General features: G+C 48.1%; 1 protein-coding gene across 1 annotated transcript in view; it reads left to right on the forward strand.

Moving 5' to 3' along the window:
* MAN1A2 (mannosidase alpha class 1A member 2) overlaps positions 1–25,005 on the forward strand; it is an 85,795-nt gene extending 60,790 nt beyond the window's left edge. The window contains exons 3-13 of the mRNA XM_088462273.1: positions 6,187–6,283; positions 6,969–7,087; positions 7,598–7,678; positions 16,603–16,697; positions 19,688–19,811; positions 20,528–20,621; positions 21,111–21,226; positions 21,480–21,699; positions 21,859–22,031; positions 22,126–22,241; positions 24,306–25,005. Of these exons, the coding sequence (XP_088318399.1) occupies positions 6,187–6,283; positions 6,969–7,087; positions 7,598–7,678; positions 16,603–16,697; positions 19,688–19,811; positions 20,528–20,621; positions 21,111–21,226; positions 21,480–21,699; positions 21,859–22,031; positions 22,126–22,241; positions 24,306–24,438 (1,368 nt within the window). The 3' untranslated portion in view covers positions 24,439–25,005. The remainder of the gene's footprint in view (positions 1–6,186; positions 6,284–6,968; positions 7,088–7,597; positions 7,679–16,602; positions 16,698–19,687; positions 19,812–20,527; positions 20,622–21,110; positions 21,227–21,479; positions 21,700–21,858; positions 22,032–22,125; positions 22,242–24,305) is intronic.
* The last annotated feature ends 437 nt before the right edge of the window (positions 25,006–25,442 follow it).

Consider the following 25,442-nt stretch of genomic DNA (forward strand, 5'->3'; position numbering starts at 1 on the left):
GCTGATCCCTACACATCCCAGCGGGGATCACTCATTTCACTGATCCCTCTCCCTCGTTCCATATGGACCTTCTGCCCAGGTTATTTACAATTCTTCCTTCCTCCCCCCTCCCCCAGTTCTCTCCTCTCGCAACCTTATGTTTAGCCTCCTCTGCATCTCCTCCTGACCCATTGTGCTTTGTGGCATCGAACCCATATCTTGTGTCTGTGCCAACCACTCACGGCTCTGTCTATTGGCAATTAAAAGCTTTTTTTCCTAACGATGCTTCAAGCACAACAGGAGGTCTGCAATAGCTGCTGCCAGCTGCCTGTCATTAGCCGCCTGCGAAGGGGAGATCAGAGAGGGCACGGAGCCCGCGTGTAACTAAGATTCCTGATCGGCAGTCTGCAAAGAGCTGGCATCCAGTAAATGTGTTCTCCTTCCAGCCGGAGAGCAGAGGAATTCAGGGTCTCCTGTGATGGGAATGCTGGGAGCCTTTGTATGTGTGCCCCCAATTATTCAGCACTTCAGGCCGTCTCTCTCGCCTCAGTCCGTTCCAATTATCTGCTTCACTTTTCTAACGAAGACACTAAAAACCCTGCTTGATAAATAACAGCAGTAATGTAACCTTTAAAAGTTAATGGAATAATATTCCCTGCTGAGTTAGGATGATAGGAGAATCTCCTACACATTATACTAAGTAACCAGCCACAAGCGTGCAGATAGCGGCTGCCTTTCCTGTATCACATTACACTAAGTAACCAGCCACAAGCGCACAGATAGCGGCTGCCTTTCCTGTATCACATTACACTAGGTAACCAGCCACAAGCGCACAGATAGCGGCTGCCTTTCCTGTATCACATTATACTAAGTAACCAGCCACAAGCGCACAGATAGCGGCTGCCTTTCCCGTATCACATTAGACTAAGTGACCAGCCACAAGCGCGCAGATAGCGGCTGCCTTTCCTGTATCACACTACACTAACCAGCCACATGCGCACAGATAGCGGCTGCCTTTCCTGTAAAACATTACACTAAGTAACCAGCCACAAGCGCACAGATAGCGGCTGCCTTTCCTGTATCACATTATACTAAGTAACCAGCCACAAGCGCACAGATAGCGGCTGCCTTTCCTGTATCACATTACACTAGGTAACCAGCCACAAGCGCATAGATAGCGGCTGCCTTTCCTGTATCACATTACACTAAGTAACCAGCCACAAGCGCACAGATAGCGGCTGCCTTTCCTGTATCACATTACACTAAGTAACCAGCCACAAGGGCACAGATAGCGGCTGCCTTTCCTGTATCACATTACACTAGGTAACCAGCCACAAGCGCACAGATAGCGGCTGCCTTTCCTGTATCACATTACACTAAGTAACCAGCCACAAGCGCACAGATAGCGGCTGCCTTTCCTGTATCACATTACACTAAGTAACCAGCCACAAGCGCACAGATAGCGGCTGCCTTTCCTGTATCACATTATACTAAGTAACCAGCCACAAGCGCACAGATAGCGGCTGCCTTTCCTGTATCACATTATACTAAGTAACCAGCCACAAGCGCACAGATAGCAGCTGCCTTTCCCGTATCACATTATACTAAGTGACCAGCCACAAGCGCGCAGATAGCGGCTGCCTTTCTCGTATCACATTACACTAACCAGCCACAAGCGCACAGATAGCGGCTGCCTTTCCCGTATCACATTACACTAACCAGCCACAAGCGCACAGATAGCGGCTGCCTTTCCTGTATCACATTATACTAAGTAACCAGCCACAAGCGCACAGATAGCGGCTGCCTTTCCTGTATCACATTATACTAAGCAACCAGCCACAAGCGCGCAGATAGTGTAATGTGATACAGGAAAGGCAGCCGCTATCTGCGCACTTGTGGCTGGTTACTTAGTGTAATGTGATACAGGAAAGGCAGCCGCTAAGTAACCAGCCACAAGCGCGCAGATAGCGGCTGCCTTTCCTGTATCACATTATACTAAGTAACCAGCCACAAGCGCACAGATAGCGGCTGCCTTTCCTGTATCACATTATACTAAGTAACCAGCCACAAGCGCACAGATAGCGGCTGCCTTTCCTGTATCACATTACACTAGGTAACCAGCCACAAGCGCACAGATAGCGGCTGCCTTTCCTGTATCACATTACACTAAGTAACCAGCCACAAGGGCACAGATAGCGGCTGCCTTTCCTGTATCACATTACACTAGGTAACCAGCCACAAGCGCACAGATAGCGGCTGCCTTTCCTGTATCACATTACACTAAGTAACCAGCCACAAGCGCACAGATAGCGGCTGCCTTTCCTGTATCGCATTATACTAAGTAACCAGCCACAAGCGCACAGATAGCGGCTGCCTTTCCTGTATCACATTACACTAGGTAACCAGCCACAAGCGCACAGATAGCGGCTGCCTTTCCTGTATCGCATTATACTAAGTAACCAGCCACAAGCGCACAGATAGCGGCTGCCTTTCCTGTATCACATTATACTAAGTAACCAGCCACAAGCGCACAGATAGCGGCTGCCTTTCCTGTATCACATTACACTAGGTAACCAGCCACAAGCGCACAGATAGCGGCTGCCTTTCCTATATCACATTATACTAAGTAACCAGCCACAAGCGCACAGATAGCGGCTGCCTTTCCTGTATCACAATATACTAAGTAACCAGCCACAAGCGCGCAGATAGCGGCTGCCTTTCCCGTATCACATTATACTAAGTAACCAGCCACAAGTGTGCAGATAGCGGCTGCCTTTCCTGTATCACATTACACTAAGTAACCAGACACATGCGCACAGATAGCGGCTGCCTTTCCCGTATCACATTACACTAGGTAACCAGACACATGCGCACAGATAGCGGCTGCCTTTCCTGTATCACATTACACTAAGTAAGCAGCCACATGCGCACAGATAGCGGCTGCCTTTCCTGTATCACATTATACTAAGTAACCAGCCACAAGCGCACAGATAGCGGCTGCCTTTCCTGTATCACATTGGCAAAAATAGTTTCTTCTGCAGCATCGGAGGAGAAAGACAAATGTGCGCAGCCAACGCTCAGCCCGAGGATATCTCCGCATCGTCCATTTTCTCAGCAGCACTGTCCTGTGACGCACTAGGCTGTGATCGCATCACCCTAGTGTACAGGATATTATGGTACAGCTGTGTCACCCTCACTATTATATAATATTACACTACAGCTGTGTCACCCTCACTATTATATAATATTATAGGATATTACACTACAGCTGTCACCCTCACTAATATAGGATATTACACTACAGCTGTCACCCGCACTATTATAGGATATTACACTACAGCTGTCACCCTCACTATTATAGGATATTAACTACGTCTGTGTCACCCTCACTATTATAGGATATTACACTACAGCTGTCACCCTCACTATTATAGGATATTACACTACAGCTGTCACCTTCACTATTATAGGATATTACACTACAGCTGTCACCCTCACTATTATAGGATATTACACTACAGCTGTGTCACCCTCACTATTATAGGATATTACACTACAGCTGTGTCACCCTCACTATTATAGGATATTACACTACAGCTGTGTCACCCTCACTATTATAGGATATTACACTACAGCTGTGTCACCCTCACTATTATAGGATATTACACTACAGCTGTGTCACCCTCACTATTATAGGTTATTACACTACAGCTGTCACCCTCACTATTATAGGATATTACACTACAGCTGTCACCCTCACTATTATAGGATATTACACTACAGCTGTCACCTTCACTATTATAGGATATTACACTACAGCTGTCACCCTCACTATTATAGGTTATTACACTACAGCTGTGTCACTATTATAGGATATTACACTACAGCTGTGTCACCCTCACTATTATAGGATATTACACTACAGCTGTGTCACCCTCACTATTATAGGATATTACACTACAGCTGTGTCACCCTCACTATTATAGGATATTACACTACAGCTGTGTCACCCTCACTATTATAGGATATTACACTACAGCTGTGTCACCCTCACTATTATAGGATATTACACTACAGCTGTGTCACCCTCACTATTATAGGATATTACACTACAGCTGTGTCATCCTCACTATTATAGGATATTACAGCACAGCTATGTCACCCTCACTATTATAGGATATTACACTACATCTGTATCACCCTCACTATTATAGGATATTACACTACAGCTGTGTCACCCTCACTATTATAGGATATTACACTACAGCTGTGTCACCCTCACTATCATAGGATATTACACTACAGCTGTGTCACCCTCACTATTTTACGATATTACACTACAGCTGTGTCACCCTCACTATTATAGGATATTACACTACAGCTGTGTCACCCTCACTATTATAGGATATTACACTACAACTGTGTCACCCTCACTATTATAGGATATTACACTACATTTGTGTCACCCTCACTATTATAGGATATTACACTACATTTGTGTCACCCTCACTATTATAGGATATTACACTACATTTGTGTCACCCTCACTATTATAGGATATTACACTACATCTGTGTCACCCTCACTATTATAGGATATTACACTACAGCTGTGTCACCCTCACTATTATAGGATATTACACTACATCTGTGTCACCCTCACTATTATAGGATATTACAGCACAGCTGTGTCACTATTATAGGATATTACACTACATCTGTGTCATCCTCATTATTATAGGATATTACACTACATCTGTGTCACCCTCACTATTATAGGATATTACACTACATCTGTGTCACCCTCACTATTATAGGATATTACAGCACAGCTGTGTCACTATTGTTGGATATTACACTACAGCTGTGTCATCCTCACTATTATAGGATATTACACTACAGCTGTGTCACCCTCACTATTATAGGATATTACACTACAGCTGTGTCACCCTCACTATTATAGGATATTACACTACAGCTGTGTCACCCTCACTATTACAGGATATTACACTACAGCTGTGTCACCCTCACTATTACAGGATATTACACTACAGCTATGTCACCCTCACTATTATAGGATATTACACTACATCTGTGTCACCCTCACTATTATAGGATATTACACTACATCTGTGTCACCCTCACTATTATAGGATATTACACTACATTTGTGTCACCCTCACTATTATAGGATATTACACTACATTTGTGTCACCCTCACTATTATAGGATATTACACTACATCTGTCACCCTCACTATTATAGGATATTACACTACAGCTGTGTCACCCTCACTATTATAGGATATTACACTACATCTGTGTCACCCTCACTATTATAGGATATTACAGCACAGCTGTGTCACTATTATAGGATATTACACTACATCTGTGTCATCCTCATTATTATAGGATATTACACTACATCTGTGTCACCTTCACTATTATAGGAAATTACACTACATCTGTGTCACCCTCACTATTATAGGATATTACACTACATCTGTGTCACCTTCACTATTATAGGATATTACACTACAGCTGTGTCATCCTCATTATTATAGGATATTACACTACAGCTGTGTCACCCTCACTATTATAGGATATTACACTACATCTGTGTCACCCTCACTATTATAGGATATTAAACTACGTCTGTCACCCTCACTATTATAGGATATTACAGTACAGTTGTCACCCTCACTATTATAGGATATTACACTACAGCTGTGTCACCCTCACTATTATAGGATATTACACTACAGCTGTGTCACCCTCACTATTATAGGATATTACACTACAGCTGTCACCCTCTCTATTATAGGATATTACACTACAGCTGTCACCCTCTCTATTATAGGATATTACACTACAGCTATGTCACCCCCACTATTATAGGATATTACACTACAGCTGTCACCCTCTCTATTATAGGATATTACACTACTGCTGTCACCCTCACTATTATAGGATATTACACTACAGCTGTGTCACCCTCACTATTATAGGATATTACACTACAGCTGTCACCCTCTCTATTATAGGATATTACACTACAGCTATGTCACCCCCACTATTATAGGATATTACACTACAGCTGTCACCCTCTCTATTATAGGATATTACACTACTGCTGTCACCCTCTCTATTATAGGATATTACACTACAGCTGTGTCACCCTATAACTTTTTTGTGTTTTTTCTTTCCAGATGATGAAACATGCATGGGATAATTATAAACAATATGGCTGGGGCCACAATGAGCTGAAACCTATCGCAAGGAAGGGGCACTCCACCAACATATTTGGTAAATGTTTATGTTTGCTGATTACACACTTATATATGCGTAATATGCTGCTTTACCTGATAATCACACAGTATACAGAGCTACCGCTGCTGCCGGGGATTCTGTGTAATGTCCCTATAATTACACAGTATACAGAGCTACCGCTGCTGCCGGGGATTCTGGGTAATGTCCCTATAATCACACGGTATACAGAGCTACCGCTGCTGCCGGGGATTCTGGGTAATGTCCCTATAATCACACGGTATACAGAGCTACCGCTGCTGCCGGGGATTCTGTGTAATGTCCCTATAATCACACAGTATACAGAGCTACCGCTGCTGCCGGGGATTCTGTGTAATGTCCCTATAATCACACAGTATACAGAGCTATCGCTGCTGCCGGGGATTCTGTGTAATGTCCCTATAATCACACAGTATACAGAGCTACCGCTGCTGCCGGGGATTCTGTGTAATGTCCCTATAATCACACGGTATACAGAGCTATCGCTGCTGCCGGGGATTCTGTGTAATGTCCCTATGGTGCTGATGTTACGAGGCATAAGCTTGCTAGTACTACCCGGTGTGACCAATCCATTTATGCGACTGGCACCACTGGGCATCTCTCCTGTCCGCTTTAGCCACAGCCTCACATGGTTCATTAACTCTGCATGTGTCGGTTCGTCACTATGAATTGTCCATGCCCGCAGGAAACTCACAGATGGGAGCCACCATTGTGGATGCGCTGGACACCCTGTATATTATGGGGCTTCTGGACGAGTTCCGAGATGGACAGGAGTGGGTGCAGAATAACCTGGACTTTGGCGTGGTGAGTGTGGCCCTGCTTGTTCCTATAGAAACATGTAATAATAATATAGAAATATATATGTACTATATCCGTTATACCAGGCTCTGGCCGGTCGCTGCACACACACAGATCATCTGGGACACAGTCATGTTTCTTAGCTGTCCTGGTAATGTAGAAGCTACGTTCTGTCTTTGGGTGGAGGGTTACAGGCGCAGAGGCCTGGGGGGTCCTCGGTCATCCCTTCTCCTCACCTCCAAACAAATGTCTGCTAAGAAAGTAATTGTACCTGCAGTGGGGAAGGCGAGGGGCAGATGGATACAGGAGAGATAATGATGGTGGTGGTGTAGGTGTTTAGCTGCTGGTCGTAGCAGAAGGGACTGACGCTCTCTGTACACAGGTGTATATAAATATATGATTCTTCCATAAGTCCTATGGTCTGATGATCCCGCAGACAGAGGGTGATCTGGCCACCTGCCTGCCCATAATGTCTGAGTACCTGTCTTCTCATACATTTTTTTCACTGACTTGCAGAATTCCGAGGTGTCCGTGTTTGAGGTGAATATCCGCTTCATCGGTGGTCTGCTGGCGGCTTTTTACCTATCCGGGCAGGAGGTAAGACCCTGGTAATGAAGTCGGGATAGAAAAAAAGCGATTTTAGTTTTCAGGGGCAGACTCCGAGTCATGAGGAGATATCGAGCACACATCCAGAATAACATCTTTGGCACTGCACTGCGAGGGGCCCGGAATGTCATCCCTTTATGGCGACCTGTTACATTGTGCTCTCTGCGTCTGTGCGATCTCTGTCAGCTTCTGGTGTCAGCGTCTCAGACACTGCAGAGAGCTCCGTTTTGTATACAGTGCTGCAGGAGATTTATGTACACTTATGTCTGTGCCTTAGATTCCAGCTCCGTGTAGATTGTAAGCTGGTGTGTCCGCTGAATCCCCATTGTTACTGTGTTTGTTCCCGGTTGTATAGTGCTGTGGGGTATGGGAGCACTACATTAATAACGTTAATAAATAATAGTAACGGCGTGTCACCTCTAAGGTTGCTGTAGATTTGGGATGTGGGAGAACGCTTTGCTTTTACATAGTGATTCCCAGCACCAGACCACAGCCTCTCCCTGTACATCATTAGTACACACATGGCAGACGTAGTTACACAGTGATTTAGTGGCCGGCGTTACCCAGCACCAGACCACAGCCTCTCCCTGTACATCATTAGTACACACATGGCAGACGTAGTTACACAGTGATTTAGTGGCCGGCGTTACCCAGCACCAGACCACAGCCTCTCCCTGTACATCATTAGTACACACATTGGCAGATGTAGTATTCCCGGGTATTACTGACTGGCTCTGCGGTTACTGTGTATCCTAATGGCACCAGGCTCTATTCATAAATCAATAAGCACCCACCCTGCTGTGTCCAGGGGTCCTCCTTCTTTTACTGTTATTTCATGTGTTATATGATAAATCGCATATCCGCCATGTTATGTGATATCACATCATCTGTTACATATCAGTCTGTAATCTCTCATAGGACTACTCCCTACACTACTTATAGTACTCATAGGGGGCTGCTCCCTACACTACTAATAGTACTCATAGGGGGCTGCTCCCTACACTACTGATAGTACTCATAGGGGGCTGATGCCTACACTACTGATAGTACTCATAGGGGGCTGATGCCTACACTACTGATAGTACTCATAGGGGACTGCTCTCTACACTACTTATAGTACTCATAGGGGACTGCTCCCTACACTACTTATAGTACTCATAGGGGGCTGCTCCCTACACTACTTATAGCACTCATAGGGGACTGCTCCCTACACTACTGATAGTACTCATAGGGGACTGCTCCCTACACTACTGATAGTACTCATAGGGGACTGCTCCTTACACTACTTATAGTACTCATAGGGGGCTGCTCCCTACACTACTTATAGCACTCATAGGGGACTGCTCCCTACACTACTGATAGTACTCATAGGGGACTGCTCCCTACACTACTGATAGTACTCATAGGGGACTGCTCCCTACACTACTGATAGTACTCATAGGGGACTGCTCCCTACACTACTGATAGTACTCATAGGGGACTGCTCCCTACACTACTTATAGTACTCATAGGGGACTGCTCCCTACACTACTTATAGTACTCATAGGGGGCTGCTCCCTACACTACTGATAGTACTCATAGGGGACTGCTCCCTACACTACTGATAGTACTCATAGGGGACTGCTCCCTACACTACTGATAGTACTCATAGGGGGCTGCTCCCTACACTACTGATAGTACTCATAGGGGGCTGCTCCCTACACTACTGATAGTACTCATAGGGGACTGCTCCCTACACTACTTATAGTACTCATAGGGGGCTGCTCCTTACACTACTTATAGTACTCATAGGGGGCTGCTCCCTACACTACTGATAGTACTCATAGGGGGCTGCTCCCTACACTACTGATAGTACTCATAGGGGACTGCTCCCTACACTACTTATAGTACTCATAGGGGGCTGCTCCTTACACTACTTATAGTACTCATAGGGGGCTGCTCCCTACACTACTTATAGCACTCATAGGGGACTGCTCCCTACACTACTGATAGCACTCATAGGGGACTGCTCCCTACACTACTGATAGTACTCATAGGGGACTGCTCCCTACACTACTGATAGTACTCATAGGGGACTGCTCCCTACACTACTGATAGTACTCATAGGGGGCTGCTCCCTACACTACTGATAGTACTCATAGGGGGCTGCTCCCTACACTACTGATAGTACTCATAGGGGACTGCTCCCTACACTACTTATAGTACTCATAGGGGGCTGCTCCTTACACTACTTATAGTACTCATAGGGGGCTGCTCCCTACACTACTGATAGTACTCATAGGGGGCTGCTCCCTACACTACTGATAGTACTCATAGGGGACTGCTCCCTACACTACTTATAGTACTCATAGGGGGCTGCTCCTTACACTACTTATAGTACTCATAGGGGGCTGCTCCCTACACTACTTATAGCACTCATAGGGGACTGCTCCCTACACTACTGATAGCACTCATAGGGGACTGCTCCCTACACTACTGATAGTACTCATAGGGGGCTGCTCCCTACACTACTTATAGTACTCATAGGGGGCTGCTCCCTACACTACTTATAGTACTCATAGGGGGCTGCTCCCTACACTACTGATAGTACTCATAGGGGGCTGATCCCTACACTACTGATAGTACTCATAGGGGGCTGCTCCCTACACTACTTATAGTACTCATAGGGGACTGCTCCCTACACTACTGATAGTACTCATAGGGGACTGCTCCCTACACTACTGATAGTACTCATAGGGGGCTGCTCCCTACACTACTGATAGTACTCATAGGGGGCTGCTCCCTACACTACTTATAGTACTCATAGGGGACTGCTCCCTACACTACTGATAGTACTCATAGGGGACTGCTCCCTACACTACTGATAGTACTCATAGGGGGCTGCTCCCTACACTACTGATAGTACTCATAGGGGACTGCTCTCTACACTACTGATAGTACTCATAGGGGGCTGCTCCCTACACTACTGATAGTACTCATAGGGGACTGCTCCCTACACTACTGATAGTACTCATAGGGGGCTGCTCTCTACAGTACTGATAGTACTCATAGGGGGCTGCTCCCTACACTACTGATAGTACTCATAGGGGGCTGCTCCCTACACTACTGATAGTACTCATAGGGGACTGCTCCCTACACTACTGATAGTACTCATAGGGGACTGCTCCCTACACTACTGATAGTACTCATAGGGGACTGCTCCCTACACTACTGATAGTACTCATAGGGGACTGCTCCCTACACTACTGATAGTACTCATAGGGGACTGCTCCCTACACTACTGATAGTACTCATAGGGGACTGCTCCCTACACTACTGATAGTACTCATAGGGGGCTGCTCCCTACACTACTGATAGTACTCATAGGGGGCTGCTCCCTACACTACTGATAGTACTCATAGGGGGCTGCTCCCTACACCACTTATAGTACTCATAGGGGGCTGCTCCCTACACCACTTATAGTACTCATATGGCTGCTCCCTACACTACTTATAGTACTCATAGAGCTGCTCCCTACTCTAATAGTACTCATAGAGCTGCTCCCTACACTAATAGTACTCATAGAGCTGCTCCCTACACTAATAGTACTCATAGAGCTGCTCCCTACACTAATAGTACTCATAGGGCTGCTCCCTACACTAATAGTACTCATAGGGCTGCTCCCTACACTGATTATAGTGATCAGTGTTTGGCTGGTGACTGTGACACAGGGAGACACAGCGCTGTATACAGGGAGCAGACTGTATTACACACTATACATCAGGTGTACAGGTCTCTATAATACCCCTGTGTGATGTTACCATAGAGTGATCAGTGTATGGCTGGTGACTGTGACACAGGAGACACAGCGCTGTATACAGGGAGCAGACTGTATTACACACTATACATCAGGTGTACAGGTCTCTATAATACCCCTGTGTGATGTTACCATAGAGTGATCAGTGTATGACTGGTGACTGTGACACAGGAGACACAGCGCTGTATACAGGGAGCAGACTGTATTACACACTATACATCAGGTGTTGTACAGGTCTCTATAATACCCCTGTGTGATGTTACCATAGAGTGATCAGTGTATGGCTGGTGACTGTGACACAGGGAGACACAGCGCTGTATACAGGGAGCAGACTGTATTACACACTATACATCAGGTGTACACGTCTCTATAATACCCCTGTGTGATGTTACCATAGAGTGATCAGTGTATGGCTGGTGACTGTGACACAGGAGACACAGCGCTGTATACAGGGAGCAGACTGTATTATACACTATACATCAGGTGTTGTACAGGTCTCTATAATTACCCCTGTGTAATGTTACCATAGAGTGATCAGTGTATGGCTGGTGACTGTGACACAGGGAGACACAGCGCTGTATACAGGGAGCAGACTGTATTACACACTATACATCAGGTGTTGTACAGGTCTCTATAATACCCCTGTGTGATGTTACCATAGAGTGATCAGTGTTTGGCTGGTGACTGTGACACAGGAGACACAGCGCTGTATACAGGGAGCAGACTGTATTACACACTATACATCAGGTGTACAGGTCTCTATAATACCCCTGTGTGATGTTACCATAGAGTGATCAGTGTTTGGCTGGTGACTGTGACACAGGGAGACACAGCGCTGTATACAGGGAGCAGACTGTATTACACACTATACATCAGGTGTTGTACACGTCTCTATAATACCCCTGTGTGATGTTACCATAGAGTGATCAGTGTTTGGCTGGTGACTGTGACACAGGGAGACACAGCGCTGTATACAGGGAGCAGACTGTATTACACACTATACATCAGGTGTACAGGTCTCTATAATACCCCTGTGTGATGTTACCATAGAGTGATCAGTGTATGGCTGGTGACTGTGACACAGGAGACACAGCGGTGTATACAGGGAGCAGACTGTATTACACACTATACATCAGGTGTTGTACAGGTCTCTATAATACCCCTGTGTGATGTTACCATAGAGTGATCAGTGTTTGGCTGGTGACTGTGACACAGGGAGACACAGCGCTGTATACAGGGAGCAGACTGTATTACACACTATACATCAGGTGTACAGGTCTCTATAATACCCCTGTGTGATGTTACCATAGAGTGATCAGTGTATGGCTGGTGACTGTGACACAGGAGACACAGCGCTGTATACAGGGAGCAGACTGTATTACACACTATACATCAGGTGTTGTACAGGTCTCTATAATACCCCTGTGTGATGTTACCATAGAGTGATCAGTGTATGGCTGGTGACTGTGACACAGGGAGACACAGCGCTGTATACAGGGAGCAGACGGTATTACACACTATACATCAGGTGTTGTACAGGTCTCTATAATACCCCTGTGTGATGTTACCATAGAGTGATCAGTGTATGGCTGGTGACTGTGACACAGGGAGACACAGCGCTGTATACAGGGAGCAGACTGTATTACACACTATACATCAGGTGTACAGGTCTCTATAATACCCCTGTGTGATGTTACCATAGAGTGATCAGTGTATGGCTGGTGACTGTGACACAGGGAGACACAGCGCTGTATACAGGGAGCAGACTGTATTACACACTATACATCAGGTGTTGTACAGGTCTCTATAATACCCCTGTGTGATGTTACCATAGAGTGATCAGTGTTTGGCTGGTGACTGTGACACAGGAGACACAGCGCTGTATACAGGGAGCAGACTGTATTATACACTATACATCAGGTGTTGTACAGGTCTCTATAATACCCCTGTGTGATGTTACCATAGAGTGATCAGTGTATGACTGGTGACTGTGACACAGGGAGACACAGCGCTGTATACAGGGAGCAGACTGTATTACACACTATACATCAGGTGTACAGGTCTCTATAATACCCCTGTGTGATGTTACCATAGAGTGATCAGTGTATGGCTGGTGACTGTGACACAGGAGACACAGCGGTGTATACAGGGAGCAGACTGTATTACACACTATACATCAGGTGTTGTACAGGTCTCTATAATACCCCTGTGTGATGTTACCATAGAGTGATCAGTGTATGACTGGTGACTGTGACACAGGGAGACACAGCGCTGTATACAGGGAGCAGACTGTATTACACACTATACATCAGGTGTACAGGTCTCTATAATACCCCTGTGTGATGTTACCATAGAGTGATCAGTGTATGACTGGTGACTGTGACACAGGGAGACACAGCGCTGTATACAGGGAGCAGACTGTATTACACACTATACATCAGGTGTTGTACAGGTCTCTATAATACCCCTGTGTGATGTTACCATAGAGTGATCAGTGTATGGCTGGTGACTGTGACACAGGGAGACACAGCGGTGTATACAGGGAGCAGACTGTATTACACACTATACATCAGGTGTACAGGTCTCTATAATACCCCTGTGTGATGTTACCATAGAGTGATCAGTGTATGGCTGGTGACTGTGACACAGGGAGACACAGCGGTGTATACAGGGAGCAGACTGTATTACACACTATACATCAGGTGTTGTACACGTCTCTATAATACCCCTGTGTGATGTTACCATAGAGTGATCAGTGTATGACTGGTGACTGTGACACAGGGAGACACAGCGCTGTATACAGGGAGCAGACTGTATTACACACTATACATCAGGTGTTGTACAGGTCTCTATAATACCCCTGTGTGATGTTACCATAGAGTGATCAGTGTATGGCTGGTGACTGTGACACAGGGAGACACAGCGCTGTATACAGGGAGCAGACTGTATTACACACTATACATCAGGTGTACACGTCTCTATAATACCCCTGTGTGATGTTACCATAGAGTGATCAGTGTATGGCTGGTGACTGTGACACAGGAGACACAGCGCTGTATACAGGGAGCAGACTGTATTATACACTATACATCAGGTGTTGTACACGTCTCTATAATACCCCTGTGTGATGTTACCATAGAGTGATCAGTGTTTGGCTGGTGACTGTGACACAGGGAGACACAGCGCTGTATACAGGGAGCAGACTGTATTACACACTATACATCAGGTGTACAGGTCTCTATAATACCCCTGTGTGATGTTACCATAGAGTGATCAGTGTATGGCTGGTGACTGTGACACAGGAGACACAGCGCTGTATACAGGGAGCAGACGGTATTACACACTATACATCAGGTGTTGTACAGGTCTCTATAATACCCCTGTGTGATGTTACCATAGAGTGATCAGTGTATGGCTGGTGACTGTGACACAGGGAGACACAGCGCTGTATACAGGGAGCAGACGGTATTACACACTATACATCAGGTGTTGTACAGGTCTCTATAATACCCCTGTGTGATGTTACCATAGAGTGATCAGTGTATGGCTGGTGACTGTGACACAGGGAGACACAGCGCTGTATACAGGGAGCAGACTGTATTACACACTATACATCAGGTGTTGTACAGGTCTCTATAATACCCCTGTGTGATGTTACCATAGAGTGATCAGTGTATGGCTGGTGACTGTGACACAGGGAGACACAGCGGTGTATACAGGGAGCAGACTGTATTACACACTATACATCAGGTGTTGTACACGTCTCTATAATACCCCTGTGTGATGTTACCATAGAGTGATCAGTGTTTGGCTGGTGACTGTGACACAGGAGACACAGCGCTGTATACAGGGAGCAGACTGTATTACACACTATACATCAGGTGTACAGGTCTCTATAATACCCCTGTGTGATGTTACCATAGAGTGATCAGTGTATGGCTGGTGACTGTGACACAGGAGACACAGCGCTGTATACAGGGAGCAGACGGTATTACACACTATACATCAGGTGTTGTACAGGTCTCTATAATTACCCCTGTGTGATGTTACCATAGAGTGATCAGTGTTTGGCTGGTGACTGTGACACAGGAGACACAGCGGTGTATACAGGGAGCAGACTGTATTACACACTATACATCAGGTGTTGTACAGGTCTCTATAATACCCCTGTGTGATGTTACCATAGAGTGATCAGTGTATGACTGGTGACTGTGACACAGGGACACACAGCGGTGTATACAGGGAGCAGACTGTATTACACACTATACATCAGGTGTACAGGTCTCTATAATACCCCTGTGTGATGTTACCATAGAGTGATCAGTGTATGGCTGGTGACTGTGACACAGGAGACACAGCGCTGTATACAGGGAGCAGACGGTATTACACACTATACATCAGGTGTTGTACAGGTCTCTATAATACCCCTGTGTGATGTTACCATAGAGTGATCAGTGTATGGCTGGTGACTGTGACACAGGAGACACAGCGCTGTATACAGGGAGCAGACTGTATTACACACTATACATCAGGTGTTGTATAGGTCTCTATAATACCCCTGTGTGATGTTACCATAGAGTGATCAGTGTATGGCTGGTGACTGTGACACAGGGAGACACAGCGCTGTATACAGGGAGCAGACTGTATTACACACTATACATCAGGTGTTGTACAGGTCTCTATAATACCCCTGTGTGATGTTACCATAGAGTGATCAGTGTATGGCTGGTGACTGTGACACAGGAGACACAGCGCTGTATACAGGGAGCAGACTGTATTACACACTATACATCAGGTGTTGTACAGGTCTCTATAATACCCCTGTGTGATGTTACCATAGAGTGATCAGTGTATGGCTGGTGACTGTGACACAGGGAGACACAGCGGTGTATACAGGGAGCAGACTGTATTACACACTATACATCAGGTGTTGTACAGGTCTCTATAATACCCCTGTGTGATGTTACCATAGAGTGATCAGTGTATGGCTGGTGACTGTGACACAGGAGACACAGCGCTGTATACAGGGAGCAGACTGTATTACACACTATACATCAGGTGTTGTACAGGTCTCTATAATACCCCTGTGTGATGTTACCATAGATTTCCTCTTTTCCAGGTGTTTAAGAATAAGGCTGTGCTGCTGGCAGAAAAATTGCTTCCTGCATTTAATACTCCAACAGGCATCCCCTGGGCCATGGTCAATCTGAAGAGGTGAGTTACTGGGAGGGAGTTACTGGGAGGGAGTTACTGGGAGGGAGTTACTGGATACAGTGTGTAAGACCATTTCCTTTTGTGGTGATTTATAGCCTGAAATTATTCATTCTTCTTGTTCCAACTATCACCTAGTGGTGTTATAGGGAGGGTGTACTGGAGGGTCTTAGACTATCATTTAGTGGGTATAGTGAGACTGTGCGCTCTGTGTATAAGCCCTTTCCCCTGCGTGTGTGCTCTGTCTATAGGCCCTTCCCCCTGCGTGTGTGCTTTGTCTATAGGCCCTTCCCCCTGCGTGTGTGCTCTGTCTATAGGCCCTTCCCCCTGCGTGTGTGCTCTGTGTATAGGTCCTTCCCCCTGCGTGTGTGCTCTATGTATAAGCCCTTCCCCCTGCGTGTGTACTCTATGTATAAGCCCTTTCCCCTGCGAGTGTGCTGTGTATAGGCCCTTCCCCCTGTGTGTGCTCTGTGTGTAAGCCCTTCCCCCTGCGTGTGCTCTGTGTGTAAGCCCTTCCCCCTGCGTGTGCTCTGTGTGTAAGCCCTTCCCCCTGCGAGTGTGCTATGTATAGGCCCTTCCCCCTGCGTGTGCTCTGTGTATAAGCCCATCCCCCTGCGTGTGCTCTGTGTATAAGCCCATCCCCCTGCGTGTGCTCTGTGTATAAGCCCATCCCCTGCGTGTGCTCTGTGTATAAGCCCTTCCCCCTGCGTGTGCTCTGTGCATAAGCCCTTCCCCCTGTGTGTGCTCTGTGTATAAGCCCTTCCCCCTGCCTGTGTGCTCTGTGTATAAGCCCATCCCCCTGCGTGTGCTCTGTGTATAAACCCATCCCCCTGCGTGTGTGCTCTGTGTATAGGCCCTTTCTCCTGCGTGTGTGCTCTGTGTATAAGCCCTTCCCCCTGCCTGTGTGCTCTGTGTATAAGCCCTTCCCCTTGCCTGTGTGCTCTGTGTATAAGCCCTTACCCTTCCTGTGTGCTCTGTGTATAAGCCCTTCCCCCTGCCTGTGTGCTCTGTGTATAAGCCCTTCCCCCTGCCTGTGTGCTCTGTGTATAAGCCCTTCCCCCTGCCTGTGTGCTCTGTGTATAAGCCCTTCCCCCTGCCTGTGTGCTCTGTGTATAAGCCCTTCCCCCTGCCTGTGTGCTCTGTGTATAAGCCCTTGCCTGTGTGCTCTGTGTATAAGCCCTTCCCCCTGCCTGTGTGCTCTGTGTATAAGCCCTTCCCCCTGCCTGTGTGCTCTGTGAATAAGCCCTTGCCTGTGTGCTCTGTGTATAAGCCCTTCCCCTGCCTGTGTGCTCTGTGTATAAGCCCTTCCCCCTGCCTGTGTGCTCTGTATGTGAAGCAGAGCCCAGCACTGATTAGGATCCTGTTAATGTCTGACCCCAGCAGGTCCTTAGCACTCATACCTCTAACTGCCCAGGCCATAGCGGGATACATACCTGTAACTGCCCAGGCCATAGCGGGATACATACCTGTAACTGCCCAGGCCATAGCGGGATACATACCTGTAACTGCCCAGGCCATAGCGGGATACATACCTGTAACTGCCCAGGCCATAGCGGGATACATACCTGTAACTGCCCAGGCCATAGCGGGATACATACCTGTAACTGCCCAGGCCATAGCGGGATACATACCTGTAACTGCCCAGGCCATAGCGGGATACATACCTGTAACTGCCCAGGCCATAGCGGGATACATACCTCTAACTGCCCAGGCCATAGCGGGATACATACCTCTAACTGCCCAGGCCATAGCGGGATACATACCTCTAACTGCCCAGGCCATAGCGGGATACATACCTCTAACTGCCCAGGCCATAGCGGGATACATACCTCTAACTGCCCAGGCCATAGCGGGATACATACCTCTAACTGCCCAGGCCATAGCGGGATACATACCTCTAACTGCCCAGGCCATAGCGGGATACATACCTCTAACTGCCCAGGCCATAGCGGGATACATACCTCTAACTGCCCAGGCCATAGCGGGATACATACCTCTAACTGCCCAGGCCATAGCGGGATACATACCTCTAACTGCCCAGGCCATAGCGGGATACATACCTCTAACTGCCCAGGCCATAGCGGGATACATACCTCTAACTGCCCAGGCCATAGCGGGATACATACCTCTAACTGCCCAGGCCATAGCGGGATACATACCTCTAACTGCCCAGGCCATAGCGGGATACATACCTGTAACTGCCCAGGCCATAGCGGGATACATACCTGTAACTGCCCAGGCCATAGCGGGATACATACCTGTAACTGCCCAGGCCATAGCGGGATACATACCTGTAACTGCCCAGGCCATAGCGGGATACATACCTGTAACTGCCCAGGGCATAGCGGGATTCATACCTGTAACTGCCCAGGCCATAGCGGGATACATACCTGTAACTGCCCAGGCCATAGCGGGATACATACCTGTAACTGCCCAGGCCATAGCGGGATACATACCTGTAACTGCCCAGGCCATAGCGGGATACATACCTGTAACTGCCCAGGCCATAGCGGGATACATACCTGTAACTGCCCAGGTCATAGCGGGATACATACCTGTAACTGCCCAGGCCATAGCGGGATACATACCTGTATGGTTGCACCGTGGCTTTGTATAGAAGTAAAGGAAACCATCTGCAGCGTTCCTGCACACAGCACTGTTTAATCACTATTTCTATCTTCGTTCACATTTTCTATAATTGAGTTTTATTTTGCAGTTATCTTTAATTATGGTACTTTAATATACGTAATAAAAGTTATATTTTACTGAATTTTGTCCTTCTGCACCACAGAACCCAAATCTTTGTCTTTCCAGTTTTTCTGCAATGTGGCTTTTCCTGATTATATTACCATTGTCTTATCTGTCTGGTCTGGATCACAGAACCCTGTTATGATCTCTATAATAAACCATTAATATATTTGTCTATCTCTGTGCTGCATTGGGTCTGGGAATATGTATGTGATCTCTGTGACCTCTCTCCTGTCTCCCCCTAGTGGTGTTGGAAGGAACTGGGGGTGGGCATCTGCAGGCAGCAGCATCCTGGCTGAGTTCGGGACCCTCCACCTGGAGTTTGTGCACTTGACCTACCTGACTGGGAATCCTGTATATTACAATAAGGTGAGTTCTGCAGCTCTTACATCCCGTTCTAATCTATACAGGGGAACACACAGTGTAAAGTACTTCTAAAGAAGGGCACACTAGGTCTATTACATTCAAAGCTATTAGTTTATCTACAAAGGTATAGATCTACATCACACTTATGTCATACTAACTTAGAGACAAAGAGGACAAAATGTCCTAGTGACTCTTCTCCTTCCCTCCTAGTACACTCCCAGCCTCCTCTCCTTCCCTCCTAGTACACTCCCATCCTCCTCTCCTTCCCTCCTAGTACACTCCCAGCCTCCTCTCCTTCCCTCCTAGTACACTCCCAGCCTCCTCTCCTTCCCTCCTAGTACACTCCCATCCTCCTCTCCTTCCCTCCTAGTACACTCCCAGCCTCCTCTCCTTCCCTCCTAGTACACTCCCAGCCTCCTCTCATTTTCCTCTCAATGCAGTCTCATTCCATACACAGTACAACCGCAGCTTCCTATATTTCCTGTCTTCCTTAATCCATTCCAGACTTCTCTCCTTCCCTGCTGAATCCAGTCCCAGCCTCCTCTTTTCTTCCCGTCTCTCTCCAATCACAGCCTCCTTTTCTCCTTGTTGTGGTTGTTGAGATGTTATGGTAGCGCAGGCAGCTCTTTGCGTCCGTCTGTCTGGAGGATGTTATGATATACACCTGTGTATAGAGCAAAGAGTGAGGAATATATATGGGTTTCTTGTCCATCTTGTAGGTCATGCATATCCGAAAACTTCTGCAGAAAATGGATCGTCCCAATGGACTCTACCCAAACTATTTGAATCCGAGAACCGGCCGATGGGGGCAGCGTAAGTGTTGGAGTCTTTATGGTTATTAGAGAGCTAGTGATGAGTGGATGGTACAGGGCTGGCAGGTGCTCTATGGGGAGTTGGTCTCAGAGTATGCGTTAGGGCTATAGGGGACGTATTATAGCCGTATGGGAGTTATAAGTACAGTGACCTGCCTGCTCCTCAGCCTCTAACATCAGCCACTGCGGCCGCCCCGTACCATGTTCCCGGGGTCTGTGTGTAGAAGACAGATTGGGCCAGATTCAATCACACGCGAGCTGCCATTGTTGCGCATTTTTCTTACCAGTTACGGCAGGCGGACTGTACTCGCTCCTATATAGGCTGCAAGCAGAATCAATGACCTGAGACTTAGTGCGCGAACGTGTTCTGTGGCTTCCGTGGCTAATTCAATCCAGCCCGTAGACCCTGCAGCTAGCACACGCGGTCAGTGAGAGTCTTGATGATTGGACGCTGTTCAGGTTTATTTCTAACGTTTCCTTTTCCTCACAGACCACACCTCGGTGGGCGGATTAGGAGACAGCTTCTACGAGTATCTCCTGAAGGCCTGGCTGGTGTCTGACCGGACTGACATTGATGCTCGGAAGATGTATGACAACGCCATTGAAGTGAGTGCTTACGCATCGTGATATGATAATTGTTTATTGTACCCTCGTATTGGGGCTGTTTAGCTGTATAACGGGGTCAGTATTGTGCTTTGGAGACGTATTTAGTTCTCTAACAAAGTTTTGCATTTCCCTTTCCGAGGAGCTGTTTTTATTTTCTGGCTCTGTAGCGCCACCTTCTGGAATACTGACGTGAAAGTCGGCCCTCACCGCCGTATGCTCGCAATATAATGACTTCCTGCTTGCCCTGTTACAGGCCATCGAGAAGCACCTCATCCGCAAGTCAAACGGGGGGCTGACCTTTATTGGCGAGTGGAAGAATGGTCACCTAGAGAGAAAGATGGGCCACTTGACCTGTTTTGCAGGCGGCATGTTAGCGCTTGGTGCAGATGGGTCTCCAGGAGACAAGGCCGGGCACTACCTTCAGCTGGGCGCAGAGATTGCCCACACATGCCATGAGTCCTACGACCGGACAGGTGAGTGGACACTAGCACTAGTAAGGGGTAACACCTTCTTGTCACCCCTTACCGAAGCTCTGGGTGGCATCTTGCTCCTCTCACTCTGCATATCATTTGCATAGCCCCGCCCCTCTGCTGTGCTTTTCACGCCTCCCTTGTATCTTCCTCTGTTCTCAGTGCTGAAATTGGGCCCCGAAGCTTTTAAGTTTGACGGGGGCGCCGAAGCCGTGGCCGTGCGTCAGAATGAGAAATACTACATCCTGCGGCCAGAGGTGATCGAAACGTACTGGTACATGTGGCGCTTCACTCACGACCCTAAATACCGGACTTGGGGCTGGGAAGCGGCACAGGTGTGTGTAATAATAATCTGCCATAGCCCAGAGAAGTGCGCCGTGCCCAGCTGTGTTGTACTGTGTGCTGATGTGGCTTTGTCTCCACCTGCAGGCCATTGAGAAGTACTGCCGAGTGAGTGGAGGGTTTTCGGGTCTGAAGGACGTTTACTCCTCGGCACCGGCGTATGATGACGTGCAGCAGAGCTTCTTTCTGGCCGAGACGCTGAAGTGAGAACGTTACACCGTTATTAATGATACAATCTTTCCATTAGCACCTTAGCATCAAACAAACTCCTCCCATCAGGAAACACTCTCTAGCACCGCCCATCACTAAATGCACCCATCCGCCTAGCTCCTCCCATCAGGAAACACTCCCTAGCACCGTCCATCACTAAATGCACCCATCCGCCTAGCTCCTCCCATCAGTAAACACTCCCTAGCACCGCCCATCACTGAATGCATCCATCCGCCTAGCTCCTCCCATCGGGAAACACTCCCTAGCACCGCCCATCACTGAATGCACCCATCCGCCTAGCTCCTCCCATCGGGAAACACTCCCTAGCACCGCTCATCACTGAATGCACCCATCCGCCTAGCTCCTCCCATCGGGAGACACTCCCTAGCACCGCCCATCACTGAATGCACCCATCCGCCTAGCTCCTCCCATCGGGAAACACTCCCTAGCACCGCCCATCACTAAATGCACCCATCCGCCTAGCTCCTCCCATCAGGAAACACTCCCTAGCACTGAATGCACCCATCTGCCTAGCTCCTCCCATCAGGAAACACTCCCTAGCACCGTCCATCACTAAATGCACCCATCCGCCTAGCTCCTCCCATCAGGAAACGCTCCCTAGCACCGCCCATCACTGAATGCACCCATCCGCCTAGCTCCTCCCATCAGGAAACACTTCCTAGCACCGCCCATCACTGAATGCACCCATCCACCTAGCTCCTCCCATCAGGAAATGCTTCCTAGCACCGCCCATCACTGAATGCACCCATCCACCTAGCTCCTCCCATCAGGAAACACTCCCTAGCACTGAATGCACCCATCCGCCTAGCTCCTCCCATTAGGAAACACTCCCTAGCACCGCCCATCACTGACTGCACCCATCCGCCTAGCTCCTCCCATCGGGAAACACTCCCTAGCACTGAATGCACCCATCCGCCTAGCTCCTCCCATCAGGAAACACTCCCTAGCACCGTCCATCACTAAATGCACCCATCCGCCTAGCTCCTCCCATCAGGAAACGCTCCCTAGCACCGCCCATCACTGAATGCACCCATCCGCCTAGCTCCTCCCATCAGGAAACACTCCCTAGCACCGCCCATCACTGAATGCACCCATCCGCCTAGCTCCTCCCATCGGGAAACACTCCCTAGCACCGCCCATCACTGACTGCACCCATCCGCCTAGCTCCTCCCATCGGGAAACACGTCCTAGCACCGCCCATCACTGAATGCACCCATCCGCCTAGCTCCTCCCATCAGGAAATGCTTCCTAGCACCGCCCATCACTGAATGCACCCATCCGCCTAGCTCCTCCCATCAGGAAACACTCCCTAGCACTGAATGCACCCATCCGCCTAGCTCCTCCCATCAGGAAACGCTCCCTAGCACCGCCCATCACTGAATGCACCCATCCGCCTAGCTCCTTCCATCAGGAAACACGTCCTAGCACCGCCCATCACTGAATGCACCCATCCGCCTAGCTCCTCCCATCAGGAAACACTCCCTAGCACCGCCCATCACTGACTGCACCCATCCGCCTAGCTCCTCCCATCAGGAAACACTCCCCATCACTGAATGCACCCATCCGCCTAGCTCCTCCCATCAGTGAGTGCCCCATCCACCCATCAAAGGATTTGGGTGCCCGGAGGGTGAAGGTGAGGAGGTGGCGGCAGGAATGGAAAGTTGAAGATGTCAGAATTGTTGCAGAAGGGTGAGGTGGGGGGGGTGTCACTGACACGGGGGGAAGATGACCAAAGAGTGGGGTGAGAAGTGTCTGTCACCCACGTGATTAGCATTAGATGACATAGAATGGAGCTGATACCGGGTGATACATGATATCCGGATGGTATATAACACAAGCTCAGTACTACCTGAATGAAAGGTGATTTGTTATATATGCTTTTATTATTTTCACAAATTATTCCCCAAAAGGAGCATAGACTTCTGGGTAAAGGGATGTAATAGATGAACCAGTCACTGTGGATGTATTTTCTGACCAGAGAGGAACCGAATTCCGCCCCTGTTGTCTCCTCTAATTGCTGTCTCTCCCGCCCCCAGGTACCTGTACCTCCTCTTCTCCAGCGACGACCTTCTGCCGTTAGACAACTGGGTGTTCAACACCGAGGCGCATCCGTTACCAGTCATCCGCCTGGCCAATAGCACGCTGCCCGGCAGCCACGTGGCGCGATAGGACCATTTCTCTGGGACCACTGCGGACTTAATGGGGCTTTTCACAACGAGACCTTTCTTACAAGACTGGGGCTGTTCCCAGGCACAATTCCATTTCCATCACGTACCTGCCAGCGACAGACCAGCGCGTTTCACTGACCAAACCGCTCTGCTTGTGGAGGCTGCTACCGCAGGGGTTATGGGGCCAAACATGGGGGTCGGGGCAGTTACAGGGGGGTATGGAGGTCATTTGGATGGGGCGACACATGTTTTAATGGCACTTTTTTGTCAGATTTTGCACTGTGTAATTTACCAGGCATTTTTAATGTGCGGACATTGCCAAAGTTTCCTGGTCAGTCAGTCAGTGACTATGGAAGAGAGCGCAGCACCCTGCCCGGGAGGGACGGTACTCTGATCGCCAGGAGAGATGGAACGAGTCTGCCTGGTAATGCCGGGTCACCAGATATCAGGGTGTATACTGTCCCTTCCTCCACCCCAGGGGCTCTCCTCCTCCTCCTTTTTATTTCACTTTCTGGGTTTTAGTGGCATGAGCAATGCAACAAGCAGGGAATTAAAGACATTGTACATACCCGGCCTGGTCCCTGGCTCCTTCCTGCGTCTTGGGGCCCCTATTCACCTGGGTTGTTAGCGGCACAAATTATCACAGTAATGGTGATGCCCAGTCTGTGTGCCCTCACTCCCTCCATTGCCAAAAACTAAATGAAGCCACCTTGTACCCCTCAGACTAGTCCATCCATGGGATGCCGGCCATAGCTTGCACCGTACATCTACTCACTCCTACTGGACAAGGTGGATGCACTAACAGTGCATGTCCAGTCAGTGTCGGACCCTTCCCCCGTCGGTTCTCCTACAGAACGTGGCGTTATACCCCAGCAGAGCTCCCCATTATAAGTATAGTATAAGGCTACAGCTTGCAGAGCACCCTCGTTTTCTCACGCATTGATTATATACCACGTTGTCTCCTTATGTAATCAAATCAAAACCAGACTAAGCCACCAAGTTCTA

Source organism: Taudactylus pleione, unplaced genomic scaffold (assembly GCF_031769625.1).
Source record: "Taudactylus pleione unplaced genomic scaffold, aTauple2 ptg001181l, whole genome shotgun sequence".
NCBI classification, from domain to species: Eukaryota; Metazoa; Chordata; class Amphibia; order Anura; family Myobatrachidae; genus Taudactylus; species Taudactylus pleione.